This window comes from Cebidichthys violaceus, unplaced genomic scaffold (genome assembly GCF_023349555.1).
Source record: "Cebidichthys violaceus isolate CVI_PGR_0920_01 unplaced genomic scaffold, fCebVio1.0.p SCAF_7, whole genome shotgun sequence".
NCBI classification, from domain to species: Eukaryota; Metazoa; Chordata; class Actinopteri; order Perciformes; family Stichaeidae; genus Cebidichthys; species Cebidichthys violaceus.
Window position 1 is genome coordinate 15,748,288 of NW_027176927.1, and position 17,611 is coordinate 15,765,898.

Here is a 17,611-nt window from a genome sequence, read left to right on the forward strand (position 1 = left end):
AAAAGCAAAGTGGTGAAATGATGTTTATCATTGTCTTAAGTTTAATATTAAACCCGGTAGGTTCCCTAATCAAGATGAATTTCACAGACTAACGATTGTTTTAAGTCATTTAACTTGTGGTGCGTTAAATGTCTGTGACTGAAACTAAAATAAGAAAATGTGTGAATCAAAAATGAGTCTGTCTGGACACATCCCAGAGACGTGGTAAATGACACTAACGCGTCAAAAGTGATTCCAAACATTATGTGATCTCAGAAAACATATAAGAACAAAAATAAGGCTGTAAAAGGAGATTAGATAGGAGTCATGATTTGGGATTAGGGTGAAGTGAGGTATTTTTGAAGATCAATAGTACAAAAGGAAGTTTAGTCTTATTTTTACTAGCCTAAAAAATGTGTGAATGCAGTATCTCTTTCTGTGACATGGAGCTGTAGGTTTACAAGGAGAGGTTCACAAAAGGGGAGTCTGACTCAGAAATGTCCTTGCAACAAGACAGATTGAAACAATATTCCTTTTCATATTCTTTAGTTCAGAGGCTTAAATATGCAAAAGAAAACCTCTTAAAATTGACTGTAGATTAGTGAATAAGAAAGGCGGATGAATGGAATCAATACCAGTGTTCGTTCCTGAATGTACACATAACGGTTTATTCTGAGTACGGCTTAGAAAAGATATCTCATGGTGACGGTAACAAGCAGTTAATTCAGTTTTTGGTAAAAACTTTTCTCACAAATGTGTAACCGACTTACCTGTGCAGTATTTGGGTCAGGGATTCCCTCTAACTGTTGATGACTCTATCAGCAGCAGATCATTGATGTGGAGTAAATTGTCAACTTGTTGACCTGTAACTGAGTGAATTGTTCACTCGGGAGTAGCAACTACAAGGTTACAGTTTGCTGGACCACTGAACTTTTCATTTTACCCTTCTATAGCAGTCACATTTGAAAGCACTTCTTACTTGCATTTACAGAAGCTCACTTTTACCGTGATAAATGTTTACATACATTTGTCAGCTACTATAGAACAAATGTACTAAAGCTAAGGGACTCTTGCTCTTTCTCTTCTGGCTCTCTGTGTCTTGTGTGAGTTTCACACCTACCTTTTGCTTTAAATCTCTATTTACCTTGATCTAATTAGAAATGTTGTATTCACTCACATGTAAAATAAAAAAAAATCTGATAAACATCAGCAACAAATAACACACTGAAAAAAAGTCTTTAATTAAACTCTTAATGTTTATTTTTAGACACACAGATTGAATTTAGATGCATCATTAGACATCATTACTTGGCAACAGTCCAATAAGATAGTACTATGATTATTATTATTGTAATGGCACTAAGGTCAAAAGAAAAAAAAGAAAACAGACGTACAGCTAGCTGGCCTTTTCATAACTGACAAAGTAAAACATACAAAAAAAACGTACATTAATAAAATCGTACTCTTCTTAGTGGTGTTCCATCTACATTCACACCAGACAGATTTAAGCCCCTTTGGCTCATGAAAATGAAACACAGTAGATCATAAATCTCCAGAACAACTTTTACAAAAGCACTTAAATCATGATGTCAATTGATAAAAAGCAGCCATAGTCATTATCCTGGCCATGACCACAGCTGAAGAGCAGCACAACATCACACAGTACCCATGCTGTCCATTAGAGAGGAAAAATCACCTGAGTGAAAAGCTGCATGACTATGTCACATGATACAGAAGAGACATTTTCAAGATTCAACATCTTTCGGTTAGAATTATTCTTACTTTTCCCAACGTAAAGAAAAAAATGTGTAGGAAGAAAAACATTGCATTGCAATGCAACATTGCAAGGAGACACAATGATCAGATCACATGATCAGATCACACTATGATCAGTTCACCCTGACGGGTAAAGTACGATACCTGCACTGGATGCAAGTGGTACTTCTGTGTCTTTCTTTGTGAGAGACAGAAAGATACAGTATGTTTCTCTCTCTCTGTGTGCGTGCGTGCGTGCGTGTGTGTGTGTGCGTGCGTGCGTGCGTGTGTGCGTGTGTGTGCGCATCAGTCAGCCTCCTGTGTGTGGTGCAGGACGTAATAGTCGTGGACGTACATCAGGACGGCGAATGGCTGACCAATGATGATTGAGATCCACACTGCAGCGTTGCCGTAGGTACCGTGCAAGAAGCGACCGACAAACCAGACTAATGGAAGCTGAAGAGTAGATGAAAGTAGAAATGGAATAAACACAGCGGGTCATTGGGTTTTTAAAGACTAATCACAGTCTCACATTCACTGAGTATTTTATTCTGATTTCTGTAGTCTGTGTTTTATGACTCAGCACTCTAATGAATAACAAACTAACTAATTCAAGAAAGACCAAGAGACCCTTATGTTGCCTTTTGCTCTGATATAGTCTTTATGATATATCAAATATGCCCATGCTAATATGTTATCTCAATTAGGTTATTAATTAAGTTAATGACAGCAATGCCAATGCCAAATGCTGAGAACACCTTTTAAAATTTCAAAAAGAGCATCAACCACTTGTCTTTATTTTGACTTTTAGTATTATTTGGCAAAAAAAATAAACTATGAACTAAATCTAGCTTATCTACACTCATCTTCTTACCTTTTTAAACATTAAGAAGGACTTTCTTACAAAGAATGTGTACCTAGATCACAAGGCATATTATGTAGATTCATATTTAAAATATATATTTTTTATTTATATCTATACAACAGTACGGGTTTGTGCTGACCACAGCTACGTTTCTCATCAGTGATAGGTGTTGGGTCTTACCTGTGCCATCATGCCCATGAAGGCCCAAAGTCTGAACATCCTGAGAGGAACACTGACCAAGTACTGACACAGAAACAGACAAAGGAAACAAAGAAACAAATAAATTGTGTTCTCTATAAAACATAATCTGAGTTTTTGTTCAAAAACATCTACCTGAAACAGGATTTTTGAGGACGTTTAAGGTCTAAAAGGCACAGTGTATTCAGTGTCAACACAAGCAGAGAAAGTGGTCTTGGGTCTCAGCTCTTACCTCATGGAAGAAAGCCGACAAGAAGAAGACAGCTGATTGGCTGACCATTTTACTAAATCCTCTCCTAAGCAGCGGCTTGTAAAAGTGTCTGCAAGACAGACAAAAACACAGATGTTGAAATGGATGAATGGATGGATGATGTGGTGGATGGACATGTATTGTAAATCAGAATGTCAAAAGCGTTTTCCTAATGTGTGATAGTTCCTGTGGAAGTATCTCAACTCTCTTATTTGCTGCAATTCTCCCAGACTGACAGGAATTCAAAGTGAACAGGCTTTAAACCCTTTAAATAGCATTTCATTTGCTTTGTCTTGTTTAATATAACCTCACTGCATTTGCTCCTGCTGCCGTGCTCGTTTATGTGGAACCGGCTGCAGGCGCCGTATTTATTACTAGTACTTACTCTCTCACAGCCAGATGAATCAATTTCCCAAACGCATCAGTGTGCCTTGTTAAGTCTTTCTCCCTGCATCAAACCCACTGCTGTCCCCTGTGTTCACTTCCATAAATTTCAACGCTCCCTCTCAGTGTGTGCAGAATAACTCACCGTAGACACCACTTGTGTACAGGGATGTTCCAGTTCTGCCAGAAATATGTCACCGACTCGGAGTTCCTGAAAGAGAGTCAGCAAATAGAGTGTTGAAGCATTACAGGTTTTAAACAATTGATCTAAGGCAGTTGGATCAATATGGATGAGAATCTTTCTTGTCGTGCAGGAAAAGAGGAAACAACAGTAATTATCCTACAGTGCATTGAGTGATGGAGGTGATTTATTAATATCAGCAAACGTACAACACATAAAATGACTTCCCCCTCTATAATTTTTGCAAAGTACTGAAATTATCTACCACACGTGCTTACATACACTTCACATTTTCATTCACACAACCCATTCCCATGCACACACATGCAAATACCGGTGATGAAGCAACCCTGTCAGTCCTTCAGCACAGTCCACCACACCTCATGAAATTCCTAAGCCACACACACCAAAACTTACCACCAATCCTTGTAGAACTGTCGGTCTCCAAAGCGCAGCAGCTCAGCGGTGAAGTTCATAGACGAGTGGAAGAACCCGTAGAAAAACATCAGCCACAGCAAGTGATTAGGAACCTGGAGAAATTTGGGTTGCAGAAATAGAAAGACCCAAATGAACAATAACAAAATATATGACTGTGAGACATTTATGAGGAGGAAACTAACAGCAAGTAAAACGCTGATGCAAAACTCGAGCCCGTTTCCTACCCATACTCTCAACAAAGTCATGATACATTCAGAGTCAGTCACTAACTTAAAACAAGCATTGAGACAAATAACATTAGTAAAAGGTTCTAGATATACAGATACATATGTTGTGTTTTACTCACAGCTAATCTTAGAAGTCTCTCAGTCATCCTGGACAGATCCATGTCCTATAGAGAAGAGAGACGCATAGATTAACAAGCGACGCATAGTAGCACTTTACATTTGACAAAAGTACGCCATGTTGGTTTTTTCACTGTCATTCTGTCCTCCTCACCTCTAGTGGTTTCATGGAACTTTGAATGATGGGAATCATCCACTGATAGAAAGAAAGCAAAAAGCAAAGTTATGCTGCAAACTGTACATTTTCATCAATGTTTAGTACATTTTTCCATAGTTTTGGCAACCAAGGCAATACCATCACACCAATACCTTATAACATGACACTAAAGAACTTGAAATACAAATGGGCAGAAAAATAAAGCACCACATATCAGTTTCGGTTTAGATAGATAGATATATACTTTATTCATCCCCAGGGGGAAATTTGTTAAATTTTGTTCTGTTTACAACATAAGACCGTACCTGTTGAGTGAGACCAACTAACAGTTGGGTGAAGAACAGCTGGGGGCAAAGACACACATCAATAAAGTGAGTGACATGACAAGAGAATATGGGGATATATTTATAACATCTGTACTAACGATGGAGCTTTTGGAACTTTTAAAGAACTTAACTTTAGTTATGTCTCATTGCTGAAAAGTCATTATACCGTGACGTTTAGAGCAGAGATGCTTTACATGTCTAATTGTCTGAATGCGTATATTTCTGATAGATTTCTGGCTGATGCCGACATGAGATATTTCCTCACCATCTCAAACAATCTCCTCATCAGGAAACTCATGCGAAAATTCGGAGATCGAGGGAAGTTGAGCTCATAGCACAGAGTTGGAGCGCAGACAAAGTAGTACATGTCTACAGAGATGGAGATCAAAGGGACGGTTAGTCAAAATATGTGAGGACATGAACTAGAGACATTATCAATAAAGTTTCATACAAACTCTAGAAAGATTTTTTGAGTACCTCTGATGGTGAGGTTGCCAGGGTAACACACCTTACGGTCACCTCCATTGAGGTGCTGAGCTGATGGACCTGCGGGCACAAACATGTAAAGTATGTGGAAGTTAACACTGCATTACATACAAATACAGAGAAAATGATACAATGACAACCAAGTGTGGATGTTGACGTGCAACAATTCCTGTTACATAATCAACATTTCCACAAAGTAGCTACTGTTGCAGTTCCTGTCTGCTTCTAAGACAAACTTCTCTTTTATCTGATAGTTGCAGTACCAAGTATCTGCCGTTAGATGTCACTGTAACCACATAAGCAAGGGGCTGAGAGATCGGTTGTGGTAAGAAATTTAAACCATACACAGAAACTGACCTTAAAATTAGCAAAGAATGAATCCTCATTTTGGTCTTAAATGTAGTGCGCAAGCCCTCCCCTGCCAAAAAATGTATGTGCTTGTGTTTCTGTGACTTACAAGACAGCGACCTGGACAATTTCTTGGCTTTGACCGAGCTCAGCTCTCTGCACCACACGTTGACATCCTTATAGGAGTAAAGCTTTAGGGAGAGGATGGTGTAAGTACCAACAACGAACGCACCGCCAACTGACAGAGAAAGAGAGAGGGAGAGATTCGGATAAAGCTGTAATGTGAGAACTTGTAACATAATGATATGCTGCCTAGAAGTAAGGGAGGATGAGAAGCAGAGATGAGCGAACGCCAATGGAGGGTAGAAAGCAGTGATGAAGCGGGGAGGAGGGAGGAGAGAGAAGGAGAAAGTTGGCAAAACAGTGTGCGATGGAGAGAGACGGACAGAATGGAAAGAAAGAGAAAAACAAGGAGAGCGAAGGGAGGATTAAAACAGTGGAAAAGTGAAGGGGAAGAGAGAAAGAGAGGTCGTCATCTGATCTTGAACAAACAGCAAAAATGTGCCCAGTAAAATAAATCATCTCAGCTAAAAGTATGAGAGCGGTCTAACTATGCCAAGGACATCATTATTATACAGTATAGTCACCATGTTTACCAGTGTGTGTGTGTGTGTGTGTGTGTGTGTGTGTGTGTGTGTGTGTGTGTGTGTGTGTGCAGTCATAAAAACTGAAGTCGCTGAAGGCTTTTGTGAGTCAATATGAAACAATTTGATGTTAGATTAATAATAATTTTGTTGTCTTTTTAGTTTGTGCACACACACACACACACACACACACACACACACACACACACACACACACACACACACACACACACACACACACACACACACACACACACACACACACACACACACTAACTGAGCAGTTTGCCTACAGGGCTTTATCAATAGTCACCATATGCTTGATAGCAAATGATCATGCTGAACAGAGAGGAAGACACACACACACTCACACAAACACACAAACTCACAAACACAAACTGCCTGTTGTGCCAATACGGTGAGGTGCAGGTCGGCACACCTGGCATCAAACCACAGCGAATCTTATCCATCAACCATCTGTCTCTCTGGCTCTATGTGGCTTCTAGACAACTAGATTGGCTCCAAAGAGAGCTGCTGCATATGATCATCACAGAAACAGGGGGAGGTGGAGCTTACTGTAAGTGGATAAAAACATACCAGAGGAACCAATCATCACCCACGCACAAAAAAGACTGTGGATTTAAAAACGTGTTTGTCTTCCTTAAGAGTCCTTATACGTGTCCCGAGATTATTTCCCCTCATATTTCTCTTGTTGCTCTCTGTCAAATGTTTCATCAGGAACATCAGCGAGCTTCAGGTTTTATGGTAAAGACAGGAGACTTCGATTAACAGTTTAATACCTCTCGTTGTACATTAAGCCCAATGGTTAATGTACCATGGATGCTGGTTCACCTTCTGTACCACCCTCAAAAGAAATGTAATACAATTTAATATCAAGCTTGAAATCAGATCCTTGCACTCTGCTTCATGTACAGTGATTGAATACCAGTTGCATAAGCAGTGTTCAGTAGGTGCAAAAGCTCCCTCCACACACACACACACACACACACACACACACACACACACACACACACACACACACACACACACACACACACACACACACACACACACACCTGCCTGCCCCCTGTCATTGCACTTCCTGTGTGAACAGCAGCGCAGAGAGGAGAACAGACAGACAGATGGACTGAATCCTTTACTCCTTCACCTCCCAGTGAGAGAGGAGAGGAGAGGAGAGGAGAGGAGAAGAGAGGAAAATATACCAAGACAGGAGAGGAACAAAGAATTAAAACAATACATTTTCTTGGATCAAATTAACATTGAAGAAAGAAGCTGAGCTAAATATATTATGCTAATGGTGTGAAACACTCCTACTATGGATCGTTTGTAGGTTAAGTGAGAACTGTGACCTCAGCAGTGACATATTTTACATTTTCAACTTCATTAAGTTCAAAATATGTATCCCTAGTAGAAGTCCTACTCCACTTCTACATAATTCAAGCAAGTCGGCCTGGGGAAATAGTGAAAGTTGGATAACTAGCTATCATCTGTTTTTGTTTTTGTTTTTTTAAACACAACCAAAGCAGGCAACTTTTAACCAACACTGGAGCTGTCATGTTTTGAATGAATCACTCAGAGGAGTATAGTGTGCTGGTGTATCATGTTGTGTAAGGTATTACTAATGTATCGGTTCGGCCGTGGTGTCTGTCGGGCGGCCTGATGAAGACAGAAGAAGGTGACCCTTGGATGACCCAGTACTGCAAACCACACCTACTGTGGCATCTCTCCTCTCCTCTTCTCTCCTCTTCTCTCATCTCATCTCCTCTCCTCTCATCTCATCTCCTCTCCTCTCATCTCCTTTCATCTCCTCTCCTATAGCCACGAACAGATACCAGGCACACCTGGATCCACAAACTGGTGAGGAGTGTGATTTCTGCTCTCAGACCGAGACCCTGGTGCACTTGTTAGTTCAGTGTCCTTGGCTCTCGGCACTATTTGAACGTTTAAAGAGATGGTTTCAGGGTCTCGGAGAAGACTTTTCTTTCACTTTATTCATCTTCGGTCCAAAATACTGTGCAAACAAGAAGGCTGTCCACACTCTGGTGAACTTTTTATCTGGTTCTGCCAAGTTGGCCTATCTGGCTAACACGCAACAATCGGGTTAGGGGTGCCGGCAGTGAAGATCCAGTAAGAGTTCTGGAGGGTCTGTTGAAGGCCCGGCTCAGGGTGGAACACACCTACTACCAGACGGTGGACAATTTAAAGGATTTCAGGGACAGATGGATGACTGGGAGCATTTTGTGCTCAGTGGGTTCTGCTGGAGAGCTGGTGGTGAACTTCTGAATGTATTGATCATTGACATAGATTGTTTATTTGTTCTTTGGTGTTTTAACTTGTTTATTTTTTTGTTTTGATTTATTTGAAGTTTTTATTTTTTTTCCCATTTTTGCTTTTCAAATGATGTTTTAGAATGTTTCTGGTTTCACTGAAATAGTGAAATAAAGGAACTTTAAAACCCAAACCCTCTCCTCTCTTCTCCTTTCCTCTTCTCTCATCTCCTCTCCTCTCCTCTCCTCTGAGCCAGCTGGAAATAATCCAGTCATGACCAACTGGTCCATTACCACTAACCGACCAATTATGGCTCTGTGTAAGAGATGTCTTTTACTGCACCATCAAACTGGTCGGCTGTTTCTCTGAAGGGCAAGGATGTGAATGACCTCCTAATCTTTATTACGATTACATTATTTTCTGTTTTATACATGTGGCAAAATTGTTAACTACCAATGGATGGATAATGCTTCGGCCGCATCATAGATGCTACTAGCCTGTACAGCCGATAGTAGAGATGGTATTTTAATAGTAGTAAAAAAAAAAACATTTTACCTGGGGTCACGGAGGGGACCAATAGCACCACTGCAGCAGGGAGCGTTAGCATGATTGCCATGTTAATGCAGTGGACCAGAAATCCCACAAGTTCAGTGAATGAACCCTGGGCAGAGAGAGAGACAAAGAGGAATAGCAGGAGGTTTTACATTAAACCTTAAAGACAAGTTGTCCTAGTTTAAACCACCATCCCCCAACTAACTGTATTTATTTTGTTTGAAAAAAAAATGTATTTAAGTAATTTATTGTTGAGCTTATTGTCAAAACAATGTGAAGAATATAGCAGCTAAACATGAAAATTGTATTTCTTTGCTCTGCTTTTGAACAGATCTTTGGAATAAAAAACAGAACCATATTTTGAGTTATGGTGGCCTATAAAAAGTTTGAAAAAAGCTCACGATGTTCCATATTCATGCCAAACAGACAGAGCATAACTGAATATGCCCTAAATGCAGATGGTGAAACTAATTTCTCATTTTACAATTTAACATTTGCAGATGCAGTCGGGGAGGGTCAGCTAGTCAGTCAGTTTTAGAAAAATAATCCCTCCTGGGAGTCGTGAAAGTGCTGCAAATTCAACAGTTCAGTGAAAATCCACAGGGCTCTGATGTTTAAATGTAAGCAGGGTTTTTCCCACTCACCTTCGACAGCTGCCTTTCTGTGTAGAGAGCCACCAGAACGAACACATTGGACACTGTCAAAACACAATGACAGATTCATGTCAGTTCCTCTCAAACAGTCCAGATTACAGACTCACTTGTTAATGGTCTGTGCAGGATCAAAGTATGAATACAAATGTCAGAATTACAGTACGATATGTTGGTTTCAGGTCTAATGTGTGCACTGGTTTGGCCTCAAGTTGAGTATTTGAGTGAATTAAGCTTTACACCTGCCCTCTGCTGTCTCATACATAAACCATGCCGTCACACACAGGCACACACACACACACACACACACACACACACACACACACACACACACACACACACACACACACACACACACACACACACACACGCACGATTAAACAGGCACACCTGATGAAAGAAATGAGCCAGCACTAACAGAGCATATGTGTTGCTCAGCACACGCCAACTGCTAGTTAGTTAGAGTGACAAGGCGATCGAGTGGGTGCGCGTACACACACGCACTTCATTCTATATTCTATTGTTGCCATTTTCAGATCTTTGGGAAAGGAAATAGAAGAGAACTTACTTTGTATTAAACAGCTACAATATCCTGATTTTAGAAGGAAAATGCTAGTATTGGGAGCCGGAAAAACAGTTTGGACTGAACGTCGTATTTAATGCACTCTTTATTATGCATTAATTGCCGCCGTTGAGCCTGATTCTTCTGTGTGGAGCAAATTGGCCTGAATTGTATGTGCCATTTTTGGTTTAAACTGCAGGGTAACTCACTGCAGAATGAATTTAAGGAAACCACTGGTATGTAGATTGCTCATTACCCCGACTAGACCCGGCTGAGCCACACTGATGGCACATAATTGCAGCAATTGTTCCCTTTTAAGACCCTAATCAGTGCATTAGCATGTCAGTCAATCTAATCTAGAGTGAGCAGATGTGTTAACCGTCAGACATTTTGATTACTGGGTCTTATCATTCTGTCATCAATGCAACTATTCATCAGCATTGCCACCCCAAATCAATGTGTTTCATGGTGCAGCCAGTCCCATGCTTGTTTTTGACTTCATGGTATACTTACTTATGCTATGAAGAGACGAGGGAACAAAAGCCGTACATGAAAAACTAGTTTTCATGGGATGATAACCAGATTTGTTGATCAGGCAAGAACTATTTTATTCAATGTGTCATCATTTGCAGTTGGTAGGACAAAGTAGGCATTACTAGGTTTCTGCAGAAGAGCTCATTATAGTTACATGAGATTCTGTATTTAGGCAAATGTGACTTTTTTTAATACCAGTAAAAGCACCCCTACAGAGTAAACAAAAATCACATACAGCCAGGAGAAAAACTATCGGTAATTTCCTCTCACACATATTTTAAACATGCAAATTACTAAAACATGATTTGCTAACGTTTCATTAATTTCAGTGCAATTTGCTCCACTGAAAAAAAAGTGTAAAACTCTCTTCAACAGGGCAGTGTATGACATTTTACCAAAATAAAATGTTGAATGTGTTTATTTATTTTTTTTGTTCTTTATCACACGTCAAGACTTTGTTCTATACGAAAAGCAGAGACCTCAGGAAATTCATAGCTAATGTTCTTTATTAAAATCTCTTCTGGAAACAGGCTTGTTGAGCAACTTTGAAAATCAGCAACTATTGAGGCCAAACGTGCATCAAACTGGAACAAACAGCACCATTTAGCACCTGTTAGACACAAGTGAACCTCCCATCAAGTATCTACAGAGATACTTTGGCAGTAAGAATCTTGTAACATAGTGAGATACTTTACACTAGTGTACGTTTTATTTTGGTCACTCACAGGAACAGTTGCCTAAATGGAAGAATGGTTGGTTTTACCATTGTAGACTTTGTGTTGGGGTATTTGTGTGTGGGAGTGGGACTGCGTTGCTGCAGTGACTCTAGAAGTACTGAATGTCCTCTGGGAATGATCTGCTTTACTGTCCATGCTACTGTAAACAGACTACCATTCTCACCTGTCTCTGTGTGGCCATTTACCTTAACTCCATCCATCTCTTCCTCCCTCCCTCTCCTCTTGTCCTGTGCCAATGCAGCACTTTACATCAACCCCCCCTCTCTTTCTTCCCCAATCCTTTAATCTCCCCTTTTGCTTCTATTTTCTCTCGCTCTCTCTCCTCTCTTGCTCCCCACTTCTCTCTTCTTCTCTCTGCAACACAGTACCAGTGTGCAGTATATGGGGCAGGTGATTGTCCCTCCAGAGACACTGTAAGCTGCACCACTGCAGACTTTCAGTGTGATATACCATAAAAATAAATATTTAAAAAAAGTCTTTGAATATAGCACGTGCCTGTTTGTGTCTTACAACAAGGCTTGAAATAAGGCAGATTAGACCACCCAAACTAAATACATATTCACCGCTTTAAATACAGTTATTCTACCTAATTATCTAAACTTATGATTTACTTTCAGAAAAAAATATTGTATACTCAAAAATATGTTTTTGAAGTGTTATTGCCTGACTCATTTGAAGTGGTTCAATGGTGTAATTTAAGGACTAGATTAAACTTTAGCAGTAGATACATATCTGTGCTCATGTACATGAAGCTGAATCTCACTCTCATATGTGCCTTATTACATGTCAAGCTTTGGTGGTTAGGAATAATTCTAGCTTTGGTTTAACATCTCTCTATGATTTTTATCCCATTTCTAAAAACTGGTTTTATTTAAAGTCAATCTAACAATTTCTAAGTGACATTTGATCGAATTTACCTCCTTATTAAAATTGTAAATTAGGTATTTGTTCCAAATATTGACATTTTTATCTTAAATACAGGAATTATGCTGTTTAATTATGCGACTGTGGTTGTGTTGTTGCTTTCCTAGCAGGTGACTTACTGGACAGATGAAACGTTTACCTACCAATTACCAGGCATGCTGCTGGCCAGCTGTAAGGATCGTTCAGAAACAAGGAAATCACTTGAATGGGGTCCACCAAAACCCCGTACCTGACAAAAGAAGAAAAGGACAGGGCCGATTAAAAGACACATCTAAATTAAAATGCATGTTAAAATTACCAGAATACAGAAATTGATTTTAAAGTAAATTAATAAGGTCACTTAATTTCAAAATTTCAATATTAAAGAATTACACACTGTACAGAGGTTTACTATTCAAGACAAATGGAAGATTTAAGTTTAGCTAATTGTTTAACATTGACTCCATATATATATATATATATATATGTATATATATATATATATATATATATATATATATATATATATATATATATATGTATATGTATATATATATATATATATATATATATATATATGTATATGTATATGTAGACTTTTTTACAGCAGCCATTTTGACTCAGCAGCTAGCAGAAAAATGCACGGAGTGACTAACGGCATTAACTATGGCTCTGTTGCATTGGCCCAGTACACCAATCCAGCTAACCAGCATGCATAATATCAGGACCCTGAAATCGGCTCAAGTGAAATACAGTCCTTATTATTGCATTAATCACACCTGTGCATCTTCTATGAGAGATGTAAAAGTGCTACAATAAAAAACATCTATTGTCAAAATAGATTAACTAAGAGACATTACAGGATTAGTAAAATCACTCTGAAAGCAGGAAGAAGATTGTGAAATGATTGAGAACCTGGTACTTGTGTTTGGTATCTTTCAACACTAACATCATTGGAATATCTGTTTAAGAATGAAATATTGGGTAACAAGCGTACAGGAGTTTAAGTTTAAATGACAAATAATCATTTATCAGTGTGTGAAAAAGACACTAATAAAATAGTGTCTAAAGACTCCAAACTTACTCACCGTAACAAGTTTTCTAAGAAGAGGCGAGCATTACTCAACACCTGTAACAAAAAGCAGGAATTAAGGATGTTCATCTGATTGACTCATGTGTTACTTTGATTTCTTCATATTGTTATTTTAACACTTTTAATCCAATAAATGCATCCTTCCATATCATCTCTTCCCTCTACATGTTTCTCTCTCCTTCTGTTGCTTTCCTTCCTCTCCCTATATCTCATCCCTTTTCCTCTCCTCAACCCATTTCTCCTCCTCTTCATCGTCCTCATCCCCACATTCTTTTTTTATTTATCTCCCCTCCTCGCTTTTCCTCTTTCTAAATGGATTGTAATATCTCATTACCCGGCACAAAGGCTCTCTGCCTGGGGATGGGACAGAAGTTCAGTGGGAATGAAGAAAAACCTCCTGCGCTGAACACGATCAGTGTTCAAAGCCTGGATTAACAGAAGGTCTTCGCTAGCCTCATCTTGTCTCCAGCACAGAGGAGGAAGAGCTGCAAAAGGTGTTGAGCTCGACATAAAACCTGTTAATCATGTTAAATTATTTAACTGCACATGCAATCAAAATAAGCTAACTTGAATAACTCAATAATTCTTTGTGTTTTGATAAAAAAAAATTCTAACCCTTAAAATGATTTGCCTGCACTGTAACATGTTTGATTTAAACCATCTTAGAAATTGCTGAGACTCCCATTTTTTGGCAGTGGTTAAGCTGGCATGAAACCGGATTCAACGCAGATACAGACACTGACACAGTCAGTCTGTTTGGAAACAAATAGCTATTAATAGAACAATTTGGACTAATACTTTATTTTATATAATTCTGACATATGTCATTGCATCAAACATTTGTTCTCTTCCTGTTTTACACTGGTTTCTGGGAAATAGATGGATATCAACTGAATTACAATGCTACTTATGGTAATGTCCTTTAGATATTTCACTGATATTTTGCTTTCACTTGTTATGAATAGTGTAACCTGAAAATGATCATCAAACTCATATTAAGGAGCCTGTAAAGTGCAAACACTAAAGACAAAGAAACTGTCAAATGTAGGACACAACACGGCACTAGCACACAGAAGGCAATGCTCCTGCATTAGTATCGGACATCAGAAATAAATATGCCACAATGTGCCATGTGTTCTTTGTATTGAGTTATACTGACACATAAACAATCACAATTAAGTCAGAGGTAACAGGAAAAAGGTTTGTTTGGAGCCAAAATCTATATAAAAAGATGTGTTTTCATAGGAAGTTTGGTTTATTTGTGTGTTCAAATCTTGGTCTTACCAGCATGACCACACACCAGTTGAGGATTCCTCTGTAGTTATTGAAACCACTGGCTGAACTCAGCAGGGACTCCTGTGTCTTATGACAACTATAGAAATAAAATAGATGAATGGGTGAGACAATTAAGAATATCATGATCTAAAGATACATTTATTTCTATTTGATTCTAGCGTCACATCAATTGCACAACAAACGATGAATATTAAGAAGAAAAAAATGGTTGTGAGTAGTTTTAGTGACGAGAAAGAAAGGAAGCTATGTTATAACAGCAAAAGCAATAGAATACACCCAATAATACAAATGTTATGGCAGCAGCTCAGGAAAGAGGTGAATTTGGTCTAATATCTAAAGGTGTGGTTAAATGTATGTCCCTTAACAACACACTAGTTTTATCATTTCATTTTGGCAACGTTGCACCACAATAAAGAATATCCGATGTGTTGAAAATACCAACGAGGGCCCGATCAGTACACGGGGTATGCTTAGGTATTAAACTGGCCTAAGGGGATTAAGCTTACCCACAATGCACCCTGTTTATAGGGCCCTCATTAGACACGCCCCTAATCAATAAAACAGGCCCAGGCAGTCACACACATTTTCAGGTCTAACGTTAGTGTTAAGTTGTGGTTACTCTGCCAAGTAGCACCAAAAAAAGTAAAAGCATGAATGAAAAAGGTTGACAGCCGTCACAAAATGAACAGGGCTTTTTCTGGGTTTACCTCAAACGACCCCGAGCAGCCTGTGTGTGTGTGTGTGCTGCACGTTCAAACTAGCGAACGTTACAACTTCTGCCAACTTAATGAAGCGGTAACAATAACGTTACTGACTTAAAGTAACGTAAATGTAACGTCAGGCGTTAAAGTATTAAACCAAACTTTCCTCAAACGAAATAACAGTGTGATAACGGTTGTAAAATTAGCCTTAACTCACCTCAGCCTATCACTTATGTCACTCCTGCATTTTTGTTTCTCACTCCTTGATTTGGACCGGGCTGTTTCCAGCGGTCGATCTCGTTTTCCCTGCCCATTGTCCTTGCTAGTGTCGGCGGTCACTGAGCTCTGACACGCCGCTGCAGACTTGCCGTTCATCGGCAACAGACTTGCGCTTTTCACCGCCGCGAAAGTGGCCCTTCTCTTGAGAGCAAAGCCCCCGGTGGCATCCGAGTCCCCCATGATGACGGAGCAAAACCAACTGTTGTTAAAACTACTCAAAGTTTACTCCTACCGTTTACTGCTGATAGTAGCATGCCTGTTGCTACTTCAACTAGCGTATAGGAGAGGGAAGTGAACGGGGCTGCAAAAACATTCCGCCCAAAGCTCAAATATCCGTGGGTATGAGAGTATGCATGACGCCACATGAAGTGACAGCGGCCTGTTACTGTAACTTGTCTGACTGCTGCACACTGTAACCGACAGGTGAGTCACATCCTCAGGGTTTACTCAAAGAGGAGATATGAGGAAGCGTTTAACTGAAGTGTCTTTCAGCCTGGGCTCCTCCCAGAATAGAGTCAAATAAGATTTTGACTTACCGCCAACTCATCGGGCCCTGTGCATCTGATGCATGATGAATGCCAGCAGGATAACATGGAATAGTTGACAAAACAATAACACCTCAAGGTCCATTTCGTATCTATCCTGGACATGATCCAACAAAGAGTTAAAAACGGAACAAATATCCACTAATATTACTCTGGCATATCCCTTATATCCTCTACAACTGTTGTAAGCAATTCAAAGTGGGTCTAAGCGCCTCTCCACAGAGGAAGTTAGATGTTGAGCTAGAACTCTCTGTGGTTTTACAAAGGATGGATGTTATAGTTATTGGTTGAAAGTCATTCAGCATACTTGCTTTTGGCTTTTTTGGCACAGGTTTCCATTATTATGGCACTGTGGGTTGGACAAGTACTGGGATAACCTTGCAAAGATTCTTTTTAATTGGAGGGCACAGTCTTTAATGGCAATTGCCTTTAGTATGTCTGGTCTGGCCTTTCTTCTTATCTTATTAAGTGGATATCACAAGTGTAAGTAAGTTGATGTCACAACAGTGGGTTCTTTAAATGTATTCTTCTGATCAATTAACCTCTCAAAAGCACAATGAAGACAGACCAGGCTGATGGTGTTGAAGAGAATCATTCAAGTCCAGTTCATTAGTTGCTGTTGCTTGATTTGGTTAGTAAGTCTATACTGCCCAAATGTGTATTCTTCATTGATAGATGTTGAGCTAATAACAGCTTGTATGCAGATTAAATCTGAGCTGGCTCTGACAAGCTTAATATGACATTGCGCAATGGCAACAATAATAATATCCCTCATTATTTTGGAAAGAACATGGAGTTTCATCTGGTTCCACTCTTCAAACCCTAACCTTAGATGTTTTATTCCACAAGTGGAACTTTTCTAAGAAAAGCAAAATGTCTACTTTTCTCCCATCCATAGCTTTGTGGTGCATAATGAGCATTGCAGCCTCACTGGTCCACTAGTGGGACCAATGTGGACTGTTACTCTTGTTAAAGATGCAGATCTCTTTTGACTGTATGGCCAAGGATTCTATAATGAATTGGGATTTCAACTATCTTCCCTGAGACTGTAGCAAACAGGAGACTCACATCACACCCTCTAAGTTACCCCTTGTGTTTAGCAGCCAAAAGACTGT

General features: G+C 39.4%; 1 protein-coding gene across 1 annotated transcript; it reads right to left on the reverse strand.

Annotated features, from left to right (window-relative positions):
* Positions 1–1,216: 1,216 nt before the first annotated feature.
* dgat1b (diacylglycerol O-acyltransferase 1b) lies at positions 1,217–16,403 on the reverse strand. The gene is made up of 17 exons (XM_068735974.1): positions 15,890–16,403; positions 14,960–15,047; positions 13,671–13,711; positions 12,747–12,832; positions 9,841–9,893; positions 9,200–9,305; positions 5,821–5,949; positions 5,355–5,423; positions 5,143–5,246; positions 4,857–4,895; positions 4,549–4,590; positions 4,397–4,441; positions 4,030–4,142; positions 3,577–3,642; positions 3,030–3,117; positions 2,780–2,842; positions 1,217–2,190 (listed from the first exon to the last, which is right to left on the reverse strand). Exons 1-17 carry the CDS (start codon positions 16,129–16,131, stop codon positions 2,041–2,043), a joined length of 1,524 nt encoding a protein of 507 aa, XP_068592075.1. The 5' UTR covers positions 16,132–16,403; the 3' UTR covers positions 1,217–2,040.
* Positions 16,404–17,611: the final 1,208 nt, after the last annotated feature.